Source organism: Dermacentor albipictus, chromosome 6 (genome assembly GCF_038994185.2).
Source record: "Dermacentor albipictus isolate Rhodes 1998 colony chromosome 6, USDA_Dalb.pri_finalv2, whole genome shotgun sequence".
Classification (NCBI taxonomy): domain Eukaryota; kingdom Metazoa; phylum Arthropoda; class Arachnida; order Ixodida; family Ixodidae; genus Dermacentor; species Dermacentor albipictus.
In genome coordinates this window covers 130,079,279-130,106,818 of record NC_091826.1, presented here as the reverse complement: position 1 = coordinate 130,106,818, position 27,540 = coordinate 130,079,279, and the positions used below count along the sequence as shown (strand labels likewise).

At 48.2% G+C, this 27,540-nt stretch overlaps 1 protein-coding gene across 5 annotated transcripts in view; it reads right to left on the bottom strand.

Moving 5' to 3' along the window:
• The window catches only part of LOC139061367 (uncharacterized), a 409,988-nt gene that overhangs the window by 283,554 nt on the left and 98,894 nt on the right, over window positions 1-27,540 (bottom strand). For 4 of the 5 annotated variants that reach the window (XM_070541329.1, XM_070541330.1, XM_070541328.1 and 1 more), the window contains one exon: window positions 13,335-13,397. The exons of the other annotated variant lie outside the window; for it this stretch is intronic. In XM_070541329.1, the coding sequence (XP_070397430.1) occupies window positions 13,335-13,397 (63 nt within the window). The remainder of the gene's footprint in view (window positions 1-13,334; window positions 13,398-27,540) is intronic. 5 annotated transcript variants of the gene reach the window in all.

Below are 27,540 nucleotides of genomic sequence, written 5' to 3'. Positions count from 1 at the left end.
TACATTCAGCATGCTGCGCACGAAGACATTTGCGTACGCACGAAAGATGGACAAGAAATACTTAGGATCAAGCGGATTAAGGTGCTCCAACTCATCATAGAATCCGACGACACCAACGGAGAAGATCACGAATACGATGAGGCACATCACACGAATCACCAACAAGCATCAGGGTACGAGGGAAAAAAAATTATGGGGTTTTTACGTGCCAAAACCACTTTCTGATTATGAGCCACACCGTAGTGGAGGACTCCGGAAATTTCGACCACCTGGAGTTCTTTAACGTGCACCTAAATCTAAGTACATGGGTGTTTTCGCATTTCGCCTCCATCGAAACGCGGCCGCCGTGGCTGGGCGGGTACGAGGGAGGTCAGCGTCGTCAGACTCATACACTCCTTCGTCATTAGTCACACCGCCTACGTGGCCACCTACCACAAAGTGGTACACGGCCGAAAAGGTCAAATGGAATACCCTCATAAGTGAACACACACGATGGCACTGTGCCTTTGAAATACCACTACCACAAAACTTCTGCGACTGCTGGGCGTCCACAATACGCTCGAAGAGTTAATAAAGGGACAGCAAATCTCGCAACTCGAGAGACTAATGAGGACACCAACGGGCACGAATATCCTGGGCAAACTCGGGATAGCCTATCACAAGCAGCACGGACGGCGACAAGACATCCCTCCAAAGAGCGATCAGGGAAAAGCTCCAGGTCTCTAATCTACCCAAGAACATAAACCCCGAACTCAATCAGGGTGGAAGAGAGAGTAGAGCCAAGGCTTTACTAGAAGCCTTCGGTAGGGACAAGGAAGCGCTGTTTTTGGGCGCGGCAGAATACAAGGATCGACGTGCCTTCGCAGTGGCAGTCCTCAATACCGACACACAATTGGTCAGTTCGTGTAGTACACGCGGCCCAAACCCAGGGTTGCCAGATAGGACTATTATTAGCCAAATTGGACTACTTTTTGTCCTAGTTGGCGTCAGAATTTTCCTTCTGGCTATGTGGCTATTTTTGGGCTACATCTTTTTCCTGTGTAAAAAAAATGTAAAAATAGTTAAGCATAAATGAAAAGCACGCTGGAATCAAAATGCAGACAGCAGGTTAAAGAAACTGAGCGCGTCTGCCACAAAATCAAAATTTGCAAGTTCTATGTGAGAGAACACACATGCATGACAAAAGGTCAAGGATCGCGGCCTTTTGATAACTTTCATTGAGAAAGCTGGCCTCAGGAAACACGTCTCCATCCACGAACTAACGCTACCCACGCGCGCGCCAGCGAACATAGACTTTTGCTGTCTGCACATGTGAGCTTTTGGCATCCTACGTTTTAGGCATGCGATGTTTGTAGCTCCCGTTGACGGTGTGCCGCGGGTGATCTCGGCGCTACAGCGGAGGATGAACACCGAGCTGAACCTAACCGAAATTTGCCGAATTTTCTGCCTGCCGCACAGCGCCTGCGTGGCAATTCGGTCGGACCCTTCTTGCCCAAATCGTTCCTGCTCCAACGCCAACGTAGAACATATTGGCACGTCTGCTTGTTTATAATTATCGGGTGACCACGTTTCACCACGGGCGACCACGTTTCAGGAGGACATATCCAGACATCTATTCGGCCAATAGCTGCAAAATATGCGGCAGTGCTCACGCATCTCTTGGACACATACTCTGGGAATCTGAGGTTACAGGCAAAGAAAATGCAGTGTCCCCAGATGAAGCTGCGGTGCTGTAGACGGCTCCGCTGCGTAGCTCAATCTTCCAACATCAACTGTGGGCCATCCAGCAAGCCCGTGAGGCGGTGAGCAGACGACATCTCCAGACCTCTTCGGGGGCGGCCTGGGCCAAGGCCACGAATTTGCCGTATTTTCAATAGAGTTGTTACCACCACCTGAGAAATTATGGCATCTAGTACTGGAGACAGACTGGCAATAAAGGCTGGATGGTAGCCGTTATCTCTTGTGTAAACACTGCTGTAACGGTTATCAAAGCGCATACAGGCAGCATTGTCACTCACTAATTTTACATCTAAAATAAATACCTCGGTGGAGCACGTTCGTGGACTGACCTGCCTCTCAGAGTTGTTTGGGCATGTTTAAATGAATACATCTGAAGCAATGAAGTCGATGAAACAATAAATGCAATGGAGTCGTCTGGTCATACTGATTTGTTTTTGTGTTGGGAATTTAACAATAAATTAAAAGTGCCTTCCTGATAAATGATGGGACCTGGTACCGGACGTAGACCTACATTAAAGGACGGATGGTAGCCGTTGTCTCGTGTGTAAACACTGCTGAAATGGTCATTGAAGGCCGGAAAGGCAGCATTGCCATTCACTAATTGGAGATTTAAAATAAATTCGTCGGTGGAGCCTTTCGTGGACTGACCTCCCTCATACACTTGCATGGGCACGTTTGAATAAATGCATCTGAAGTGGATGAAGCAATGCACGGAATGGCGTCATGTGATCATAAAGATTTTTTTTTGTATCAGGATTTAACAATAAATCATTCCCGAGGAATGATGGGACCTGGTACTGGAGGTAGACTTGTACTAAAGGACGGAATGGTAGCCATTGTATCATGCGTAAGCGCATTGGTCTGCCCCGTCATGGCTTTTGACCTGAATCAAAGGTTGCGGAGGCCCGCACGTCTATTGGACGTAGTGCTGTATGCTATCCACCTATCGCTGGTCGGTTGCTTAGTATGTCGACAAGCTTCTGCAGTGTGTTGCTGAACGGTTATTAGGTCGTAGTGTCGTCATTCGTTACTTCTGTAGTTTTCCAGCGTTCTTTTGCGACGACCTCATAACCACAATAAACGTGACACAGCGGCTGATTGGTTTGCTACCACATGCATTTCTCCTGTCGCTCATTTCATGTCTTCCCTGACTTGCTCACTGAGAAGCGTAGGTGCTGATGATGGGTGCGCAATTGTCATGAATACTCGATACTTGGCCCAATCTGCAACATTAACACGTCACTTATGTATTCTACTACAGGCTTTGAAGTCTAAGGACAACCGAATGGTGTAGTAATCGCTTCCTCATGTGTTTAAATAGCATCGTCAGTCCTGTGCGGGGTCTTCTGCGCACCATGAAAGAGCAGGCATAATGTTTCATTGGCCTGCATGGAGCACATGTCGCGTGGGATAGTCAAGGTAGTTGGCCAGGAACAGATGAGCCTGTCCTGTCATTTAGGCCAACTGTTGTGGCGAACGGGTCACATGCAACGAAGTAGGGCGCCTTGCATTGAAATTCCGACACACCAGTATCTTGTCTGCCTATTTCTGACACAGCTCCACGGGCCATGTGAATGAGCCCCGAGTGGTTTTTTCCAACTTCGAATGTATAGTATACTGAAACCACTAAGGTATAGTAGGCTCTGCTGTCCTTGCTGCTGTGGTGATGGTTAGCTTCCGGTTAGCATCGCATGCTGATCCCCTTTTGACCCTCCGTACAGTGGCTTTGTTTGTCAACGTAGCTGCGAGGCACGTCACTACTAATAAGCATGCAGTTTCCCCCTTGTGCATTAGGAAGCGGCGTTACGGTTGAATGGAGCCGTGGTCGTTCTTTGGCTTTGTGTGCAATCGAAGGTTCGAAGTAGCCGGCGTAGCCTCGTATACTAAGGTAGAGTAGGCTCTGCTGTGCTTGCTGCTGTGGTGATGGTTAGCTTCCGGTTAGCATCGCATGGTGATCCCCTTTTGACCCTCCGTACAGTGGCTTTGTTTGTCAACGTAGCTGTGAGGCACGTCACCACTAATAAGCATGCAGTTTCCCCCTTGTGCATTAGGAAGCGGCGTTACGGTTGAATGGAGCCGTGGTCGTCCTTTGGCTTTGTGTGCAATCGAAGGTTCGAAGTAGCCGGCGTAGCCTCGTATACTAAGGTATAGTAGGCTCTGCTGTCCTTGCTGCTGTGGTGATGGTTAGCTTCCGGTTAGCATCGCATGGTGATCCCCTTTTGACCCTCCGTACAGTGGCTTTGTTTGTCAACGTAGCTGTGAGGCACGTCACCACTAATAAGCATGCAGTTTCCCCCTTGTGCATTAGGAAGCGGCGTTACGGTTGAATGGAGCCGTGGTCGTCCTTTGGCTTTGTGTGCAATCGAAGGTTCGAAGTAGCCGGCGTAGCCTCGTATACTAAGGTATAGTAGGCTCTGCTGTCCTTGCTGCTGTGGTGATGGTTAGCTTCCGGTTAGCATCGCATGGTGATCCCCTTTTGACCCTCCGTACAGTGGCTTTGTTTGTCAACGTAGCTGCGAGGCACGTCACCACTAATAAGCATGCAGTTTCCCCCTTGTGCATTAGGAAGCGGCGTTACGGTTGAATGGAGCCGTGGTCGTCCTTTGGCTTTGTGTGCAATCGAAGGTTCGAAGTAGCCGGCGTAGCCTCGTATACTAAGGTATAGTAGGCTCTGCTGTCCTTGCTGCTGTGGTGATGGTTAGCTTCCGGTTAGCATCGCATGGTGATCCCCTTTTGACCTTCCGTACAGTGGCTTTGTTTGTCAACGTAGCTGCGAGGCACGTCACCACTAATAAGCATGCAGTTTCCCCCTTGTGCATTAGGAAGCGGCGTTACGGTTGAATGGAGCCGTGGTCGTCCTTTGGCTTTGTGTGCAATCGAAGGTTCGAAGTAGCCGGCGTAGCCTCGTATACTAAGGTATAGTAGGCTCTGCTGTCCTTGCTGCTGTGGTGATGGTTAGCTTCCGGTTAGCATCGCATGGTGATCCCCTTTTGACCCTCCGTACAGTGGCTTTGTTTGTCAACGTAGCTGCGAGGCACGTCACCACTAATAAGCATGCAGTTTCCCCCTTGTGCATTAGGAAGCGGCGTTACGGTTGAATGGAGCCGTGGTCGTCCTTTGGCTTTGTGTGCAATCGAAGGTTCGAAGTAGCCGGCGTAGCCTCGTATACTAAGGTATAGTAGGCTCTGCTGTCCTTGCTGCTGTGGTGATGGTTAGCTTCCGGTTAGCATCGCATGGTGATCCCCTTTTGACCTTCCGTACAGTGGCTTTGTTTGTCAACGTAGCTGCGAGGCACGTCACCACTAATAAGCATGCAGTTTCCCCCTTGTGCATTAGGAAGCGGCGTTACGGTTGAATGGAGCCGTGGTCGTCCTTTGACTTTGTGTGTAATCGAAGGTTCGAAGTAGCCGGCGTAGCCTCGTGGGATATGACCAGTCACGCAGGGACTACTGAACGGGGTGGGGTGGAACCCCCCCCCCCCACAACCCTGAGTCTTCTTTTAGGGAATTCAGCCCTCCAAGCTACCACTTTTTTGTTCCTCACTTGCCCTTGCCTGTTTTGGCTCCATCTATTGCTTGTTACAGGTATGGCAAATAAACTAAAAGTTCTTCATCAATTCATCCCTCCCCGGGTCTCTCGTGCTATCTGCCTCTTCAGTCTGATGATGGCGGTGGGTCAAATGGGCAAAATAAGGTGTTTGATCCACCCTCAGAGATGGCGAGAACAAAATTTTGCAAAGGCTCCAAACGCGGAGCTAGAAACTTGAAGTCCAAGTTTTCAGTGAGCAGCGCCTAACGGTTGCTCAAGCTTTTCTTCGAACACCTTTCTTTCTCGCTGCGTGTGGGCTGTCGAGAACACGTTCGACATGGTTTCATGAGCAGCGCTAAACTGACACGCAAACATGTAACGGGCCGAGTATTCTGAAACCGCCAAACCGCACCCAGCTCCACAAAATTCATTTGAGTATAATACTGCCATGCAAAGTGTTTTAAGGCCCGCAACTGGCATGTACCGCCAACAAAGTGTGCAAATAACTAGAGGAGACGTGCTGAATGAAAGTATGCGTTCGTGTGGCGCAGTATGTAACACCAGAGTACGCTGTCGATACGACCCTGCACCTGATCAAATCTCCCCTGGAACGAGCTACCCCGATTACTGTAAAAAAAAATCGCCCCGAAGCACTCCGTACAGTTGGTTAACCAGCAAAGCTGAAAGCGCGGCCCCGGTGTTTATCACAGGGTTAATCCCGATGTTTCATTAATGGCTTTCTCAAACATTACTCACATCTTTGGGTTTCTTGGTGAGGTTACACACACGTTCGGCTGCGACGGAGAGAACGACGTCAGTGACGGTATGCCCGCAGTTCGCCGTTGTCGCCTGTGTTCAATGCACTGTGTTTGCTCGGCGGCGTGGTTAGCTGTATCCGCCCGCCATTGAAGCTCGTGATTCTTAAAAATTAAATTGGTTCAAAATCAAATCTGTCCGTCACGTAAGGCAATGAATGGCTCATACCCTCTTAAGCAATGATTCATACCCCTGTAAACGCGGCTTCCCCATTACAACGACCAAAGTGAAATTCTACGTTCGAATGGTGAGCTGCAACGGAGCCAGCTCTGAAGACGGCGAACGCGGGAGCACGAGCGCCTTCGCGAGGTTGCCCGTGGCAACGAGCGAGCTGTGGAAGACGACGCCGACGCTCGAGTCATTGCTGATGATGATAGCTTTATGTACCCAGGCGCGGACAGAGGGATTTTTTTCTGCTAGCCATATAAAGCATGAGGAAGAAGAAGATGACGCCGAGTAGGTCGGACGCGCTCCGATCGGCTCCTGCTTTTTCTCGATCTCTTCGAGGTTTATGAAGTGGTGGCCCGTAAACTTTGCATGAATTTTTTCAGTGAAGTTCTACCGAACACGTGGATAGCAGTTTTTTGGAGGTGGGTGGAGTTTCTGAACATTTATCGCCGATCTTGTGCCGACCACGCCGGACTGAGTGCTAGCCCTAACGCTAAACGCAACGGCGCCGGTCTCGACGAGACGCTGGGCTGCTGCCACTGGCCTGCGTTAGCCTGTAGGCGCTAGTTCACCGCTTTTTGTGCGATGGAGAGTGAAGACGACGGGGACGATTTAGCCTCCGAAGGTTTTGGGAAAGATTCTGGCTGGATAACGGTCGCCAAACGGCGCGTTTGCAAGAACGCTTCCGGGCGTCTTGGCGCAAACTCGTCCGCGGCCCACCCTGACGGCCAAGATACGCTGCCGGACCGAAATAGATATAGAGAAGCTAAACGCAAGATTATCCGGGGCAGCAAGATGCCACCACTACCAAAGGACGAAATGAAGATTGTGGCCAGACCCAGAGGCGGACTGAGTATTACCAAGGCAGGCCCAACAGTGGTCGCAGAAGCCATATGGGCTGCAACGGGTATCAGTACGACGGAAAGAGAGTGGGACACTATGTGCCCCAATCCGATGCAAAATGTGATGGTGATCAGCACATCTAGTCACGAACACGCGGTTCGTTACGCCGCTGTGGAGAACATTACAGTCGACGGGAAGCAGCATGAGGTGAGCGCGTATGTTGCTTCGCCGCACGCCACTTGCAAAGGGGTAATTCGGCGCATCGCAATCGAGGACGGACCTGAGGTCATTGACAGGAAGATCGTCAACCGGAGAAATCCACTCGCGCTCGGTGCCAAAAGAATCAAGAATACTGGAACTGTGGTGGTGTTATTCGAGGGATATAAGGTCCCAAATTACGTTGCGTATGGGGGCACTCTGATCAGGTGCACGCTTTTCCACAAACAGATGGATGTTTGTTACACCTGCGGACGCCTTGGATACCGCTCCGATGTCTGCCCGTCACCAGAGGAAGTGGTATGCAGGGCTTCTGGAGCAACCAATCCCGATGAACAACGCAGCTGCGATCCAAAATGCAAGTTATGCGGTGAGGCCCACCTGACCGCAGCTAAGGAATGCAAGAAACGCTTCCAGACCCCGTACGTAGTTCGACGCAGAAGAGGAGAACGCGCTCGCAACGCTGAGCGGGAGGAAAGAAGCAAGCCATTACCACCCTTCAAGGATGAGCAACACTTTCCAGCTATCTCTGGTGAAAGGCACCCACGCTCTCAAGAATCGGACTCATCGGCCCCATCCGGCACCCGAGGCCGTTCCCAATCCAGAGGGTGATCCAGATCCCGGGGGCGCTCCAGATCCAGAGGACGGACAGCGTCTAGAGGGATGAGAATACGCATCAATTCCGGAAGCCGCATTAGGCCCGACAGCCGCACCAGGTCCAGTTCCAGACCAAGAGGGCACCAGACAGGACCGGTTCCTGGATCGTCGAGACCAGAAACCGGTCCAGGACCAGGACCAGGATTTGTATTCACCAGGTGTGCCAACAGCGCAACGCTGGTCATTTTCGGCAGCTGAATCCGCAGCGCCACCATGCGCATGAGCCGCAGCGGGGGTGAGAAGTTGGGTTTTCACATGTTGCTGCGACTATGGCATCGTGGTCAGATGACGCTACATTTTACTTTTTGGCCTTAATGCAATAATTCCCTACTTCGTGGGACAGCCGCCGGGATGACTTCTTGAGGTGCCCGAAAAAAATACCTATGGATGAATATTTGCAAGGAGATGTCATCACAGCGTCCGTCACGTCAGGCACGTACCCAGGATTTTTTTGGGGGGGAGGCGAGGGCTGCCCAACCTAAGGTAACTTTCCTATGGAAATTGGGGGGGGGGGGTACCTTTACTAATACAAATGTCCCGCCATTCGCCATAAAGACGTATAAACCCGCAAAAGAGAGATGAAATAATGTGTATGTCCCAGGTATGCCTGTGAGATACACCTCTCCTTTACTACGCAAACAAGGAACCACAGCAAATGGACTCGCGCAGGCAGGGAGCGCAGGAAGAACGCTGCCGAGAACCTTTAAAAAAGCGAAAGTGTAAAATAAAGATTTCTATGGTAGCATACAGCTTAAAAAGAACAGCAGTTGACAACCAAGGCACACGGCCCACGTGGTCTTGTGTTACTCCGCCAGTAAATCACAGAAGCAAACAAAATCGTCGTCATGCGGTTTTTTCCAAAATGGCGTCGTACTTGATACCTCCGGAGCGTGTGCTGTTCTTGAAGAGTCTTTTCATCGACGGAAAGAATGAGGTGTGCAACAGACATGGACAAAGTGTATGGAGTCTGAGCATTACACTCTACAAAAGTCTACCTGCCATGGTTGATTAGTGGCCATGATGTTGGGCTGCCACGCACGAGGTCGGGAGATTGAATCCCGATCCCGGCCACGGCGGCCGCATTTTCGATTGGGGCGAAATGCGAAAACACCCATGTACTTAGATTCATGTTCACGTTAAAGAACCCCAGGTGGTCCGAATTTCCGCAGTCTCACTAAGGCATGCCTCATGGTTTCGGCACGTAAAACGCCATAATTAATTAATGAAATCTTCAAAAGTCTGCGGTTCATTTCACTGCTGGGCCCGTTTTCCCCATGAAACTTCGCTGCCAACTGAAGTGCAACTTGACAATATACTGCATAGTTGCAGCGAACCAAGCATTTTATTTTAGTTCAATAAAGAATTGGGCATTCGTCATTCCGCATAATAGGCGAGAGAAAACGTATAAATTTACGCGCTAATAATTTTATATTTGTGGTTACCACCTGAATTAGGTACCAGGAGAAGTTGTGAAGTACGAATTATTTGCAGCCTCGCGGAGGAACAGTGGCTGGCGGTTATGAGGGCGTGTGCGGGGCTTCACTGTAGACTTGAGTTGTATCCAATTATAACAGCACTTTTTTAATTAGCTCTGGAAGAATCATAGAGGAATATACATTTGCGGAACAATCACAGTTCTTTTGAATCCCTCGTTTACTGCTCTACCAAGTGCCACAATCGGCTCGTATTGTTACTCGGGAAGTTGCAACGATGCGGTGGCCGCCAGTCCGTTATAACCATGTAGAGCGCAGGACGCTGCGGTTCAAGACGTAGTGAGCCCACCGCGGAAGGTTAGAAAAACATCTATACATAAGCACAGCAGAGAAGTGGCTACGTCAGGCGGATCAACAGGTAACTGTAGAAGCGTCATTAAACACACGGAATTGTTATCCATTTCCGGCGGTGTTTTCGCTGCTTCTTTTTTAAATAAAAAGATGTTGATGCATAAAGATTTTCATAAACAACGGTTAAATTTGTTAATATTAGCTTTTTCTTCCTGTTTGGCTGTTGCCTTGGCTCTCTCCCTTAGTAGATCGCTTAATTTCTCAACTCCTTGCGACTCTCGCTTCCAGTTGCCAATTTTGCACGAAAAGAGCTGTACAGTTAACGAAAAACCAGACAAGGTAACGGGTCACAGTCATATTGCTTATGCTTCTATCTAAACACATGCAGAAGGAGAATTCATTTTTCTCGGCAACCATGGCCCGAAATTTGACCAGGTTTGTTACACTGAAAAGAGAAACGTAAAGTATAGTGATTGTTGGTTACTAACTTTGATTTAGATCGTCAATTTTTTATTAAAAAATTGGCAAAAAATCTAAAATTTCAGAAAACGGAACTATCAAGCTTACAACTCTCCAACTCAGCAAGGAAAATTAATATCACAATTCTGGGAATTGCATCTGATGTTACATCTAAAGGGGACAACATTTCTATGTTACACATGAATCTAAAGAAAGATCAATAATATGGGAATAGAGCTTTTGCTGAACCCTTGTTCACAACGCAACAAATTACCGTAAGATATACATTGACGTATCGAATTTGTCTTCTATGAATGATCTAATGGATGCCGTTTACGGAACTGAGGTATCCGTTTTTCATGCAGAACTATTCATTTATAATCTTCGTGCGTCTTTTTTTTTCGAACTGTCGAATTTTTGAAAGTCATCTTCATGAAATTCAGGCCAGAAATCGTTATTCCGCTTCCAACAGTCAATACAATTAAACTTTCTCTCTCAAACGCAACAAATTTCGTTGAATTCAGTCCAGGGGTTATCACAAAAAAGCGTTTTTGTGTTTTACATATATTTGAAAAGGCCGCGTCGGTGTTGGGCCCGAGCTAAAGCTTCCTCTTAATGGTTATTGCAGGGTTCGATGATGTACACTGTTTCGCATTATTTTATTTTGCACCTTATCTAACTCATATCGCCGGTATATGGTTCCGAGGATCTGCCACCGTCGCGGCGAGCCGTCGCTCGAGGAAATAATGAAGCAAAATGACTAGTTAAACGCAATTGGCATTCTGTGCGGTTGCAACTCGTTTCTCGTGCATGCACACTAGCTGACTACGAACCGAATCCCTTTCGTGGTCCCTGGATCAGTCTAAACAAAGAAGGTTGAACTAACGAAGCAACAGCAATGCGAGTGACCGTTGAATAGGTGGTGACAACGGAACGTATCTCGGGTTAATCGCGCGGGCACCGAATCTATGAGAAAATTTGCCTTCACACCCAAGGAGATGCCGATAACTGCCGCCAACTGAAAGAATTGAAAAAGGCAGCAAAACGTTGACCGCCAAGTAGCTGTGAAGTCCCAACATTGGTTTGGCGGCTGCCTAGCAATGTGTGTGAGGAGTGGTGGCGTGGGCGGGGAAGGGGGGGGGGTATGCCACTTAATTTTGCGAAGGGCCCGGATACCACCCCCCCCCCCCCCCCTGGGTACGTGCCTGCGTCACGTTAATCTCGGAAGCGGTGCGCTGCAACGAGTTTGCAGAGCTGCGGGGTCGAGGGTGACCCTCCCGGGCCCAGCTGTCGTCTGCTCCTCGGGCCCGCAGTGTGGATGCTGTAACGGGCAGGGCAAAGCGTGGTCGACGCCACGTGACCGGCCCGCGGCCCGGTCCGTGGTGGTCCGTGGTCCGTTTTCCGGATACACCTTTAACCGTTACGAAAGCCAAGTACACGCAGGACAAGCTTCGTTTTTGCCCATTTTCCGGTAGCGGAAGGATTAGTCACTTTTTTTTCAATGCCAGCCAGATGCAGCTGCTCGAACCTTTCACCACCCTCTCCTATCGTCCTTTGCTACTCTCCCCCGTCACCTAGCGTGAGCGCCTGTTTTACGGTCGTGCGGGAGAGTACCATCTGGGTGACTTCCTCCGACTTACGCCTCACGTTGCAAGTCAGAGGAAGACTGACAGGCACGTGATAACCTGACAGACGCTGGGATAGAGCATCTACCGTTTCTCCAGCTCAATTCCAGTGCTATTGCTCGCATCCCAATGGGAGCCGTTGGTGTGCCTTAGTTCAGGGAGTTACCGCGATGCGATACTACCCAGATGTACGACTGCTTGCGTCACGACTGCATCTGAGCTCACGCTTCTACCGTTCCGCTGGAGAAGCAATAGACGCTATGTCCCTGCGTCTTTCAAGTTATCACACGTCTGTCAGTCTTCCTCCGACTTCTGTCGTTACGCGCCACTCAGATGGTACTCTCCTCCAAGATCGTAAAGCAGGCGCAAACACTAGCTGACGGGGGAGAGTAGGAAAGGGGGTTGGGAGACAGTGGTAAACGGTCGAATTGGTCGCATCTGGCTGGCAGTGAAAAAGCAAAAGAGGCGCTCTTCTCCAGCGGGACGGCAGCGGCGCGAGCTCAGACTCAAGCAAGACGTAAGCAGTCGTACCATCGCACCGATGGCTCCCATTGGGGAGCGGGCGATTGCACTGGCACTGAAAAAAAGGAGGAGGCGATGGTTAGACGGTATGCGGGACACTGAAGATGCGGGCAGTATTTGTGTCGACTACGATGTCTTCCCGAAAGGAGCGCCAGGTATCTCTGCCGAGTTACTTCAGTTGAACAGGTCGGACCGTCGGAAGACGGCTTGTACTCGTAACACGAAAGCAGGCTTGCAAGAACTCACAATTTTGGTACACTGATGTTCTTGATCACTAACAAAGCATGTTCCTCAGTTGCTTGGAATGAAACAATCGCTATAACACTTGCGAGCGTCTAAGAGCGCGGAACGGCGTGAGACACGCCTCTTATCTGGAGCGCCCGCCGATTTCATGTAAAATATGCAACTGTCCGTGTGAAGCTCAGATATACCGAAGCATATGAGAGATATTGGGTGTAGTGAAGGAATTGTGCCATATATTGTGAAGGCGTTTGCAAAGTCTTGGGTAGATTCCGAAGAGTTGCAAAACCGATCCCTAGGACTTCGTAAGGACGTGTTTACTCCATTCTGCACTTTCACTCTTTTTGATGTATGTGTGGCTCGGGTGGACATACATCTGAGATGGATTTTTGATGAATTTAAAGAAAAAATGCAGGTCTCTGAAGAAAGCTCGCATGTGGCGAAGCAAATGAGAAGGCTCGGGTATAGAAAAGAAATTGCGCTAGATATGGCAAAGCGTCTTTAAAGTTTCCTGTAGATCTTGAGCAGCGGAAGGCAACAGACCGCTAGGACTTCCAGAAGGCGTTAGAAATTCACTATGCAGATTCACTATCTTTGATGCATCAATAGCTCGGATGAGCATACATCTGCGAAGCCCGTCCAGCCTCCTCCTCCTCCTAATGGTGAAGATACCGAAAGCATTCTCATTACAGACAAAGTTGTCGCTGTGAACAAAAAAAAAAGAAAAATGACTCGCCATTGCACAATACATCCCGGCCTGCAACTTTTCTGCGGGAAACATCATGCTCTGGTAGTTATCCTGCAACAAGAACAAGAATTTTCGCGTAAGATAGAGACGATACCTTCTGCATAGATCAGTCTCTGCCACCTCATTCATAGCACAGATTTTCCATAGTAACCCCGATATGAGCGACACCTTACTCAAGCTTAATACATACCTAAAACCCTGAAATAAAAAGGAGCGCTCATGACAATGGCTCCTTGGTGTGTGAGTTTTAAGAGGTGGCACAGGCATAACTGGAAGAAGGAAGAACAGTTCGCACAGCTCTACAGAGTTCTCTGTCGAATATTCTTCTTTCCCGCATGCTTGCGCTACAGTACACCACTTAGAAACACCAGTTAGCGAAGTTTTTTTTCCACTTTCTAGAAGAACTGAGGGTAGCAAGAGAAGACCAGTGTCACAGCCTTGCTTATCAAGCCTTGCCAATCCTTAGGTCAGTAACGTACAAAAATAATTTAAACCAGTGCATTTTTCAGCATATCCAGGCAGTTATTAGTTACCCTAGAGAACATGTTTTGCAGAATATATTGCTACGTGGAGTAACGTACCCAAAACCTCCGCCAAAGTGCTACGCGGAAAAAAAACTAGGCAGAAACTTTTTACACGGTATATACACAAGCGTCAAAAACACTGAGCAAAATGGAAGCCAGTTCACGTAAACACAAGGCAAGTCGTCCTGTCCATCCAGTGGCCGCTCCCTTCGAGTGCCACGTAGCAATATATACCTACAGATTTTCAACAACTCTTATGATTGTACATCACTCACATAGAATTACACGTTTCATGACAAAATAAAATTCACCGACGATTACGATACTCCATAATTAATGTGAAATTTGAGTGCGGCTCTATGCGTGTTTACGTTCCGCGACATATTGACTGGCGCTGACAATGTGTCTCGTGAGGCACGTCGCAAACGGAGCGAAGTACGGCGCTACTGCATCGCTATTCGGGAGACCGCGGGAGGCAGCGCGTGAGCACGATACACAACAGCCGCCGCTGACGCATCCCCGCGCATGCAGTGCTCTGTTTCCATATATGGTATTGGTGGCGTCATCGTTGAACAGACGACGCGCACTACCCTGGCACTATCTTTTTTTTAAAAAAAAAATTACCGACGATTACGTTACTTCCTAATGCGAAATTTGAGCGCAGCAAATAAGCTGTTTCACCTTTTCGATAGATTGAGGCAAAGAAATCGAGCAACACATGTATGCGCTATCACAGAATTTTTTTTTATTTTTCACACGTATTCCTTTAACAAAGACTCCACTAACAGTTCTTGACAGTCATGAAGGAAGCTTTGTGGTCGGAGAAATAGACTGATATATGTTCGACTTGGTACACCAATGCTTGATTCTCAAAGACGAGATCTATACAAGTGCCTCGCGAGGTTGTCACAGCCGTGGGACGCGTTACGAGCGAGAGGAACGGGATGTTCTCCCGCATAAGTGTTAGGAAATTGCTGTTTGTCTTTATGTCAACATTAAAGTCCCCCACTACTAACATCGGTGTGGATCGATGGACGGTTAATGCGAGTTGCAGGAAGTGCACGACGTCTTTCGTGAGTGCGGTAGCGGACTCACGAAAGCGGTATCAGTCGGTCGCTGCTAGCGCTGGGGGGATGAAAGGGGGGCGGAGCTGGTTACGAGGCCGACGATAACGCCGACGACGACGCGAAACCCAGGAACGGACGCCAAAGAGCCATTTGTGTAGCCAGCCCTCCTCCACAGTCTCTCCTCCTCCCTTCCATCATCCTCCCTCGCCCGTAGAGCCGACAGCGCGCATGCGCGGCGGCGGAGCAGATTCGTCGGCGAGCTGGTTACGACGCCGACGACGACGCGAAACCCAGGAACGGACGCCAAAGAGCCATTTGTGTAGCCAGCCCTCCTCCACAGTCTCTCCTCCTCCCTTCCATCATCCTCCCTCGCCCGGAGAGCCGACAGCGCGCATGCGCGGCGGCGGAGCAGCAGATTCGTCGGCGAGCTGGTTACGAGGCCAACGCCGACGACGACGACGACGCGAAACCCAGGAACGGACGCCAAAGAGCTGCGCTCTAAAAAACGTTTTGTGCGCAAACAAACAGGGACAAAGAAGAGGAGCGCTATCTTGTAGCCACCGCTGTCGAAGAGCCCATCTTGCGCGGCCATACGCTTTTCTTCTGACGCTTTCGCCATTCACTCCTCCTCCGCTTTATGGTTCCGCTGTGCCCTCCTGCTGCACTTTCATCCTAACGCTTTCTGCGTTCTTCATCGCCCGCCCGTGCGCTGCGCGTTCGCTCCCTCTGCTGTGCTAGTTCGCTCGGTTACGAGGGACGGCGACTGCCTACGCTTGCCGCAGAGACGGGCGCCAAAATCACTGGCATGTGTCGGCACGTGTCGAAAGCGTCGGTGGCGAACAAGGTAACGCGTCCCGACGCGCGGAGACTTTGCCGACTACCGGTGCTAGAAGTGTCCGCCAACCAGAGTCTGCAATGCCGGCGTCCACCAATCAGAAGCCGCGACGCCTCTGGATGCTATGGCTATGATGGCTACCGACGCGAAGAAGTCGGCACCAGTGATCGTCCGAGTTCCTTGGACGCACGACGTGCGCGACAGTGTTCCTGAAAGACACTGTTGTGATAGTAAGCCGACAATGGCACGGCAGGCGACTGTGGACGGTGGCTGTGCGACGGGAATTCGTGCCGAGTTCGAACGACGCCCACAAATCCAATCCGCCAATGTCATTACGCCGGTCTCAACGCGCGATCGTCTGCTAAAACATCACACCGGTTCATGATTGCGGCAACGCCTGTCCATGTTGTATGCTTATTTTGTTGTGCTCGAAACGATTGGAAACATGCACTCCAAGTCCCAAGTCTGGATATACAGCACTCGGTTGCCGCCGATGTTGTTTACAATAGGCGTAGGCCTAGCGCGTCCATCAAGTCCGTATCTGCCGAGCGAACGAGCACAGCTGAGAAACTGTGTCGAGGAAAATTTATTTTCACTTCCGTTTCGCATTGGAGGGACTTGAAATATGGCACTCCTGACTTCGCGTGATGTATGATGTGGTGAACGAACCGTGCGGGAACTTCAGGTGGTGAACCACGGCGTGCTTCGTGGGTGAATTATGGTGATTCAAGTTCAACGGACGAGTTCTGCGCAGTTTCCAGCTGCAAACGTAACATTCGAAAGCGAAAGACACTAGTAGCCGAACAATTGGACGTAAATCTTCAGCCATGCGGCCCGTTTCAGATGGCAGTGCGCCATTCGATTCTGCATGTGAAATACAGTTCAGTACGAGTTCACAGTAATCTCCCACGCTCACTTACTTCATGTGCACGCAGCGTCTTTGGGCTAGTTGGGGATAAATATATCGTGAAGCACCCAAGAACGCTGAAGCACTGAAAGGAACATGACACAGTGCTTTCACATGAGTCTCTGTGTCCTTGTATTGAATGCTGTAAAAAAATATGCTCGCAATATGTGCAGCGTGCAGCAATGCATAGGAGGGCCTGCATCATACAAGACCTATACGTGCAGCCGCGAATACCAGGATTGCTTCGACACCTGCTTGAGAAGCAGAACATAATTAGTCGATGAAACTGTAATTTGCTTTTGACATCTTTATTTTTTCATGGAAAGATCTGCGTGTATTGCGGGGAAGAGTAAAAGGTGTCGCCAGAGCTTTGTGCAGTCGGTATGATGAAACGGCCAAATCTCTTCGGCTTCCATTAAAATGTTTCTCGCTGTGATACTACAAACAGTAGTCAGGAAAAAATATTAAATAAAACAGAAGTTCCTGATGCATATCCCAGGAATGTGTTTAATTAACAAGTTGGCACTTCCATTGCACAGTTTTGGTGATACGCAGCTTAAGCACTTGAAATAAATACGTTCCTCAAAGCTGAACGACTGGGCCCGCAATAACAAACATTGTGCTAGAACTGAAAAAATGTGCTGCCACGCGGATCGGCCACCACAACTACTGCTGTGCCCAACCTACTTCCCCTATGGACACCGTTCAGGCCATTCTGGTTGTAACATTCAGCCTTTCTCTCGACTTTTCCGTATATGTCAACGGCACTATATTTAAGGCTCATCTCATTCTGGGGTTTGTGTACCCTGTATCTCTTCCCTGTGGACCTGAGCTTTTCCAAGCACTCTAGACTTCTTTCATTTTGCCACGGCGTGAGTGCTCATCATCATCATCATCAGCCTAGTTACGCCCACTGCAGGGCAAAGGCCTCTCCCATACTTCTCCAACCCAGCTCATGTACTAATTGTGGCCATGTCGTCCCTGCAAACTTCTTACTCTCATCCGCCCACGGAAGTTTCTGCCGCCCCCTGCTACACTTCTTTTCCCTTGGAATCCAGTCCGTAACCCTTAATGACCATCGGTTATCTTCCCTCCTCATTACATGTCCTACGCATGCCCATTTCTTTTTCTTGATTTACACTAAGATGTCATTAACTCGCGTTTGTTCCTTCACCCAATCTGCTCTTTTCTTATCCCTTAACGTTACACCTAGTGGTTGCTCAGTGGCTATGGTGTTAGGCTGCTGAGAACGAGGTCGCGGGATCGAATCCCGGCAACGGCGGCAGCATTTCGATGGGGGCGAAATGCGAAAACACCCGTGTACTTAGATTTAGGTGCACGTTCAAGAACCCCAGGTGGTCGAAATTTCCGGAGCCCCCCACTACGCCGTGCCTCATAATCAGAAAGCCGTTTTGGCACGTAAAACCCCATATATTAAAAACGTTACACCTAACATTCCTCTTTCCATAGATCGTTGCGGCGTCCTCAATTTGAGTAGAACCGTTTTCGTAAGCCTCCAGGTTTCTGCCCCGTAGGTGAGTACTGGTAAGACACAGCTATTATACACTTTTCTCTTGAGGGATAATGGCAACCTGCTGTTCATGATCTGAGAAGGCCTGCCAAACGCACCCCAGCACATTCTTATTCTTCTGATTATTTCCGTCTCATGATCCGGATCCGCCGTCACTACCTGCCCTAAGTAGATCTGTATTCCCTTACCACTTCCAGTGGCTCGCTACCTATTGTAAATTGCTGTTCCCTTCCGAGACTGTAAAACATTACTTTAGTTTTCTGCAAATTAATTTTTAGACCCACTCTTCTGCTTTGCCTCTCCAGGTCAGCGAGCATGCATTGCAATTGGTCCCCGAGTTACTAAGCAGGGCAATATCATCAGCGAATCGCAAGTTACTAAGGTATTCTCCATTACCATTTATTCCCATTTCTTCCCAATCCAGGTCTCTGAATCGTCCTGTAAACACGCTGTGAATTGCATTGGGGAGATCGTATCTCCCTGCCTGACGCCTTTCTTTATCGGGATTTTGCTGCTTTCCTTATGGAGGACTACGGTGGCTGTGGAGCCACTATAGATATCTTTCAGTATTTTTACATACGCCTCGTCTACACCCTGGTGCCGTAATGCCTCCATGACTGCTGAGGTTTCGACAGAATCAAACGCTTTCTCGTAATGAATGAAAGCTATATATAAGGGTTGGTTATATTCCGCACATTTCTCTATCACCTGATTGATAGTGTGAATATGGTCTATTGTTGAGTAGCCTTTACGGAATCCTGCTTGGTCCTTTGCTTGACAGAAGTCTAAGGTGTTCCTGATTCTATTTGCGATTACTTTAGTAAATAGTTTGTAGGCAACTGACAGTAAGCTGATCGGTCTATAATTTTTCAAGTCCTTGGCGTCCCCTTTTTTAGGGAGTAGGATTATGTTAGCGTTCTTCCAAGATTCCGGTACGCTCGAGGTTATGAGGCATTGCGTATATAGGCTGGCCAGTTTCTCTAGAACAATCTGTCCACCATACTTTAACGAATCTGCTGATACCTGATCCTCCCCAGCTGCCTTCCCCCTTTGCATATCTCCCAAGGCTTTCTTTACTTCTTCCGGCGTTACCTGTGGGATTTCGAATTCCTCTAGACTATTTTCTCTTCCATTATCGTCGTGGGTGCCACTGGTACTGTATAAATCTCTATAGAACTCCTCAGCCACTTGAACTAACTCATCCATATTAGTAATGATATTGCCGGCTTTGTCTCTTAACGTATACATTTGATTCTTGCCAATTCCTAGTTTCTTCTTCACTGCTTTTAGGCTTCCTCCGTTCCTGCGAGCATGTTCAATTCTATCCATACTATACTTCCTTATGTCAGCTGTCTTACGCTTGTTGATTAACTTGGAAAGTTCTGCCAGTTCTATTCTAGCTCTAGGGGTAGAGGCTTTCATACATTGGCGTTTCTTGATGAGATCTTTCGTCTCCTGCAATAGTTTACTGGTATCCTGCCTAACGGAGTTACCACCGACTTCCATTGCACACTCCTTAATGATGTACACAAGATTGTCGTTCATTGCTTCAACACTATGGTCCTCTTCCTGAGTTAAAGCCAAATACCTGTTCTGTAGCTTGATCTGGAATTCCTCTATTTTCCCTCTTACCGCTAACTCATTGATCGGCTTCTTATGTACCAGTTTCTTCCGTTCCCTCCTCAGGTCTAGGCTAATTCGAGTTCTTATCATCCTGTGGTCACCGCAGCGCACCTTGCCGAGCACGTCCGCATCTTGTATGATGCCAGGGTTAGCGCAGAGTATGAAGTCTATCTCATTTCTAGTCTCGCCGTTCGGGATCCTCCACGTCTACTTTCGGCTATCCCGCTTGCGGATGAAGGTATTCATTATTCGCATATTATTCTGTTCCGCAAACTCCAATAACTCTCTCCTGCTATTCCTAGTGCCTATGCCATATTCCCCCACTGCCTTGCATCCAGCCTGCTTCTTGCCTACCTTGGCATTAAAGTCGCCGATTAGTATAGTGAAATTTGTTTTCACTCTACCCATCGCTGATTCTACGTCTTCATAGAAGCTTTCGACTTCCTGGTCATCATGACTGGATGTAGGGGCGCAGACCTGTATAACCTTCATTTTGTAGCTCTTATTAAGTTTCACAACAAGACCTGCCACCCTCTCGTTAATGCTATAGAATTCCTGTATGTTACCAGCTATATTCTTATTAATCAGGAATCCGACTCCTAGTTCTCGTTTCTCCGCTAAGCCCTGGTAGCACAGGACGCGCCCGCTTTTTAGCACTGTATATGCTTCTTTTGGCCTCCTAACTTCACTGAGCCCTATTATATCCTATTTGCTGCCCTCTAATTCCTCCATTAGCACTGCTAGACTCGCCTCACTAGATAACGTTCTAGCGTTAAACGTTGCCAGGTTCATATTCCAATGGCGGCCTGTCCGGAGCCAGGGATTCTTAGCACCCTCTGCTGCTGGAGACTGAGGGCCTGGGTTTGATTGGTGTGTTCATATAGGAGGTTGTGGCCAAGTACAGCACCAGGGTGGCCAATCCTGCTCTGGTGAGGGAGTGCGTTACCGGTTCTGGTCACCGGGATCAGGCCACACTGCAGGCCTTTTTATGCAATTTTATCAAGACGCGGGTTTTTTTTAATCCGGTGGAAAATTGCCGGCACCGGGATTCGAACCGCGGACCTCTTGCACGTGAGGCGGGTGTTCTTCCTCTACGCCACCGCTGCGCTCCAATCATGATGATGAGTACTGTTCATCAGTATAGTCCACGTCCCAAACTCACCTTGCTGACAAACTCGAGGTTGTTCAGCGCCGGGCAACAGGCACCCTCTACTCCCGTCCTTTCTGTTATCGCAAACTCGTGCCAGCCTATGAGGATTGCCTCAAAGCACTCAAGGGGCCCACCCTGCAATACGAGCGCAACATCGCACTAGTCCGTATATTCTGCAGAATGTTTGACGGCTCTCTGAGCAGCACTCATCTTTCTTCTTCAGTCCGTCTCACCAATACAGAAGTTTCTCTCCACTCTGACCGCCCTTCCTTGCGACCACACTGAATCGGCGCTCTTGTGCGTCGTGCACCCGTCGACTGCCCAGTTCTGGCCTACCAAGTGCGTATGGGACGTGCTCTGCGATTGAGCAAGTGTGCGTGCGTGTGTGCGTGTTTGTGTGTCTGTGCGTGTGTCTGAGCACGTGTCGACTGCACCATGCAAATGCCTGCTCTAAATGGCTCGTAATCCGACGCTCTAGCGTACGGGCCTCAGCCTTTTTACAGCATCACGAGCCGCCTAGAGTGCCATGTTACGGCTAAGATTATTATTATTATTATTATTATTATTATTATTATTATTATTATTATTATTATTATTATTATTATTATTATTATTATTATTATTATTATTATTATTATTATTATTAGAATGATCACTACGACCACACTCAACGTGTTGCAGGCAGCATGACGCGCAATTCAAAATATTTCTGGACCTTCGTGCGCTCTCACACTTCTAAAGAGAACGCAGATGTTTAGCTTCTGGATGAAAACGGTGTTGTCTCGAACGCTGCTGATCCTTTTGCACAACATTGTTGCTCTATATGTGGTGTGAAAGGTGATAAAAGTAACCTCCCTTTTTAGTCTGACACGGTGTGTACACTATCAGTTAATGGCGACCTTGTTTTGCAGTGTATGAAGCACTTCAATGTTTCCCTTTCTGGTGGTGCTGATGGTATTCCTCCCACGCTGGTTAAGAAGTATGGAAGCGTACTTGTTCCTCTTCTCACAAACATCCTTAAAGGAACATGGCAGTGAAGATTTGAATCTTGTTAGATCATATGGATTCCATAACGTCCCTAAATCACCAACACGTATAACTTCATTGATATCCACACTGATCGATCATATCTTGTGCGATTAGAACAACGATTCAAACTGGTGTATTGTTTATGATTCTGCCATGACGGATCATTCAACTACCACCATTTTTTTCCTTTGATCTAGTCATTGTCAGGGCAATTCTCATATTTCTCATCGAGTTAACTATCCAGTATTAGGTGAGTTCCTCTGTTCTTTAACTACATACCCGCAGCAAAATGTCAATAAATTTGGCTGTTTCAGCAAAGCGTTGTGTGCTGCATTAACGGAATCGTTAACTCTTTAGAAAAAAGATATTATAGCACTCCTATCTCCCCTTGGATGACAAAAGGACTGCTAAAATTAGTTAAAGATAAAGCCTTTTGGCACACTGAGGTAAAGTCATATAGGGGTAAGAAATGTCAACAAAAGCTTCGTACCGCTCAAAATATAGTAACTAGCGCTATACGCGTATTCGTAAAAACGAGTATTGCACAAATTTATTCGTTCCTTATTCTGGTGATTCAAAGGCTCCATGGCGTATTATCAACGCACTTGAGAAAACCAGCGAAAAAATTAAGACGCAAACGCGACAGAATGAAGAGACACCACAACCCTGAACTAGCAACTGGCATATATTTGAAAAAAAAAGGATCAGCCCTCGAACATCAAACTGCCGACGAATGCACAATGCTCTTAGCAAGGTACAATTTTTTTTAATTGATCAACGCACCATTTTCCTTAACTATTTCTACTTTCTACTTCCTCATCTTTAAATTCAGCATTTTATAAAGCTATCTCTATATCGCTCAGAGAGAGATAAGCAAAACTGATGCATTTTCTTTCCGCTTGAATGCTAATATAAAACGCCTCAAGAATTTCTCTTTCGCTTTTCGTCCGGCCCCTCCCAAGAATGGTCACATTTTATAAGAGTGGTGAACAGTCACGCTGACGACAGTGACGACAGTGAAAAGCCAGGTGACCAGCTCCTTGATAGTTGGTCAACGGGCAATGCTCGCGCATCCGGTCATTAACGCATCGCCCGTCTTGACCAATATAGACCTTACCCCATTTCAACGGTATTTTATAGGTAGCATGCGCCACGCACTTGACGTTTTTGTTCACCTGCTTGGTATTGCAGGCCTCTTTCTTTTTTCCAAGATCTTCAATGCGTGTGCGCAGTCCTGACAGCTTACACAGAGCGAAAAACACTTGTGCACCATGTCCCTAGCGACTTTCTTTATATTGTGCGACACATTATGAATATAAGGCATCTCATGAACTTCTCTTTTTCTTTGTTGCTGTCATATTTTTCGTTCCCGTTGTTTTGTCTGTTAAGCTTTACACGTAACCTCTCAGCTACCGCCTTAAATTCTTGTGCAGGAAAGCCCACCGCCATTAGCCTCTGAACTTGACAGTCAAGGCTTCCCTGGAAGACGTCACAATAGCTTTTCTGTAGCGCACACTGGAAACAAGAAGTGTATATGCTTCTTTTTACCAACTTAGAATGGCTTTATTTAAATGGAGGCAAATCATTCACAGTTCTAGGTGAGTAAATCGAGCACACGTGACTGTTATCTTGAAAAAAGTTAGTGTTATGTCTAAAACCTAATTCTTTTTTTCTTAAGAAGTTCAAAGATAAAATTCAACGTGTCAGAACACCCTGTGAAGTACGTTAAAATGTCATCCGCCACAGCTTTCAAACAGTCAGAGGGCATCAACCTTAAAATTATCAAAAAATTGTCTACGTATCGCAACGCGCGAAGCACTCTATCGTCGTCAGCTGCGACCTCCATTATTAGCCTTTTGTCAAACGTGGACACCAATATATCTTGCACAAAACAGGCGCCACAAAGGAACCTATACAGATGACTTGTTTCCGGATAAAGTGGCGATATCGAAATCAAACTACAGTCGACGACAAATAGTCGCAACGAAGGAAGCGGTTCATCGTTCACGCCACACTCTTTCTGAAATTGACCACAATTGTTTCATCAATCAATTCTCGCATGGCAATGAACAACTCTTGGTGGGGCACCGAATAGCATAGGTCTTCAATGTCACTCCACACAGCACTGGTTGCCCCCGGCAGTCCTTCTTGAAGAACCGCAACTAAGACCGTCGAGCTGCGAGTTTCGAACGGGTCATATGGGTCGAGGAAGTTGAGTTTGCTCTATAGGTATTGCCCGAGTACCTTTCATTGCCGCTATAGTGTCGTTAGTGCCATTTTTTTCTCTCTTCTCATAATATGATTAATAAAAATCGGGCCCTTTAGCTAAGCCCCTTTCTTCTCGTTCATTAGATAATGAGGGTCTCAAATCTAGCAACAGGTAGCACATGTGGGTTTGCTGAACAGTTGCATTCATCCAAATAGATCGCGTACTCGTGAGGCCTGAGGCAGAAAAGATGTGCCACAACTGCCGCCAAGGTTTGTGAGTGGTGGCGCAGGATAACACTCCCAGGCTTAGTTCTAGTAGTAGCACATAAATATCCCAGAAATGGAGTATTTACGCTCAACGGGTAGCTCAACTGGTAGAGCATCACATGCGTAATGCGAAAACGTGGGATCGCTCCCCACCTGCGGCAAGTTGTTTTTTTCATCCACTTTCATTTCCTATGATTTATCATTTCCTTAATTCAATTAGTAGGTACAAGTAATTTCCCCTGTGTTGTCCTTGGTGTCTTTGTTTGTTGGCTTCTGATGATATTGTTACGAATGATGTTTATTTACAGGGTGAAACGAGGTCCGAGATGGAAGCTACAGGCTAGGCCCAGCCGGCGCAGAGTACCCCGAGATCACGCACGCACACTCTACTTCTTTCTCTGCCTCAGTCGCGCAGTGCTGCGACATTTTCCCCGGGGGCAGACGAAGCTCGCTGAGCGAGTCAAAGGGACCTGCGATTGTACTGCTTGAGTCTGGCCACGTGAACAACTTGCATCGCACGTGAACGCCGATTACTTGCCGTCACTTTGGCGACGACATAGTTCACATCACTCAAGCGGCTGAGTATAACGAATTGTCCCGTGTAAGTGGCGAGAAACTTGCGGTACAATCCCTTTTTGCGAGCAGGTGTCCACAACCAAACATAATCACCGGGAGTAAAGCTGACGGGGATATGCGAATCATAGCGAATCTTGCTGTTGCCTTGTGACGACAACGTCCTAAGGTGTGCCAGTCGACGTGCTTCCTCAGCACAACACAGGGCGATGGAAGGATCTTCTTGGCACGATAAAGGTAGAATAGTGTCCAGAAAGCTCTGGGGAGCGCGTGCGTACAGCAAAAGGAACGGCGCATATCCAGTAACTTCGTGCTTGGCACTATTGTACGCGTACGTTACAAAAGGTAAGAAGGCGTCCCAATTCTTCTTGTCAGCAGTGACATACGGGTCACGCAGCCCAACCAGCCAACAGAGTGAATGATGGTCAGTCACTATCATGAATGCGCGGCCATGTAGATACGGACGGAACTTCTGAATGGCGAATACGACTGCTAGGCACTCGAGTTCAGTAACGATGTAGTTTGTCTCCGCTTTTGTAAGTGTCCGACTTGCGTAGGCAATTACATGGTCACGGCCATCGCAGAGTTGAACAAGCACAGCGCCAACACCCGCACAGCTGGCGTCAGTGTACAGCTCAGTTGACGCCTCCGGATCAAAATGCCGCAGTACCGGTCCAGAAGTCAACCAAAATTTCAGCTGTTGAAACGCCGACTCGCAGTCAGCAGTCCACAAGTATGGGCTGTCTTTGTGAAGGAGATACGTGAGGGGAGAGGCAAGCTGTGCGAAATTCTTGATAAAGCGCCGGAAATATGAGCAGAGGCCCAAAAAGCTTCGCAGATCTTTCACCGTTTGTGGCTGTTGGAAGTCGCGAACAGCTGCTATCTTTTCAGGGTCTGGTCGTATGCCGTCTTTGTCGACCAGAAAGCCTAGTACGAGGGCTTGACGCTCACCGAAATGACATTTCTTCGAGTTTAAAATAAAGCCAGCTTGCTGGATACAGTCAAGAACCATCGACAGGCGCTGATTGTGCTCGTGAAATGTCCGGCCGTAGATAATGACGTCGTCTAAATAGCACATGCAAATTTCCCATTTGAGTCCGCGGAGCACGGTATCCATAAATCGCTCGAATGCCGCTGGAGCGTTGCATAAGCCAAAGGGCATAACGTTGAACTCAAAGAGACCGCCAGGTGTCACGAAGGCAGTCTTCTCCTTGTCTGAGCGGTGCATGGGGATTTGCCAATATCCTGACCGTAAATCAACAGAAGAGAAATACGACGCGGAGTGGAAGCAGTCAATGGCGTCATCTATTCGTTGTAGGGGTACACGTCTTTCTTTGTGACGGTATTTAGGCAGCGATAGTCCACACAATCTCCATGAGTTGTCTTTTTTCACAGGAGCAGCCCAAGGGCTACATGATTGCTGGATCACTCCCTTCTGTAACATTTCTTCGACCTGCTCGGCGATGACTTTTCTTTCTGAAGGTGAAACGCGGTAGGGCTTCTGACGAATTGGCGTTGCTTGCCCTGTATGGATGCGGTGTTGCATACGAGACGCCGGTGGTGTCTGGGACGCTCGTTGGCCTTGAGCAAAATCAAACACTGTGGCGTAGCGAGCGAGCACAGCTTCCAGCAGACACTGCTCACTAGACGACAGCGACTTATTAATCATGCGCTTAAAGTCAGCAGAATTATCATGGTTGGAATTAGGGTCGAATTTCTTTTCGGCAGTTGACATTTCAACCGTTCCGACGCTGACAATGGCTTGCTCATCAAAACTTGCCAGTTTAAGTCCTAGCGGCAATGTTATGGATGGGGTTGAAACGTTCACTGTCCGCAAACGAGTACAGCCATCAGTGGTGACAACGAGGGAGCGAGGGACAATCGCATTTTTCTTGAATGCATTGTTATAGTCGGGCTCGGCTAAACCGCAACAAGAACCTGTACGAGGGCGGGAAGTATTCACAGGTACAAACATTGCAGTCTGAGGGGGCAAACACACATCTTGTGACACAGAGAGAACGTCGGCGGCATCACTGGTGCTATCTGTCATTGAAGTCCGTGCGTCGCGGCGAAGAGAACTCGCGTCACTTCCACAATCCAAAGTTGCCCCCCACTCACGCAAGAAATCAATTCCCAAAGTAATGTCACGCGTTTTACGTTCAAGCACAGTAAATTCACTTCGAAATGTCTGGTCCCCTATCGTAACTGAAACAGAACAGACCCCAAGTGGGCGTAACATTTCCGCGCCAACTCCACGAAAGGTAGCGCTCTGATCCCAAGAAAACGTAACTTTTTGTCCAAGACGATTTTTGAAGGACAGGCTCATAACAGAAACTGGCGCCCCGGTGTCAACTAAAGCAAAAGCACTCACATTGTCAACTAAAACGCACACTTTGTTTTTAAACAATGTTACACAAGGGGGTCTGGATGAAGATGAACATATTGCGGCCTCACCCCGTCGGTCGCACCAGCTAGTTTCC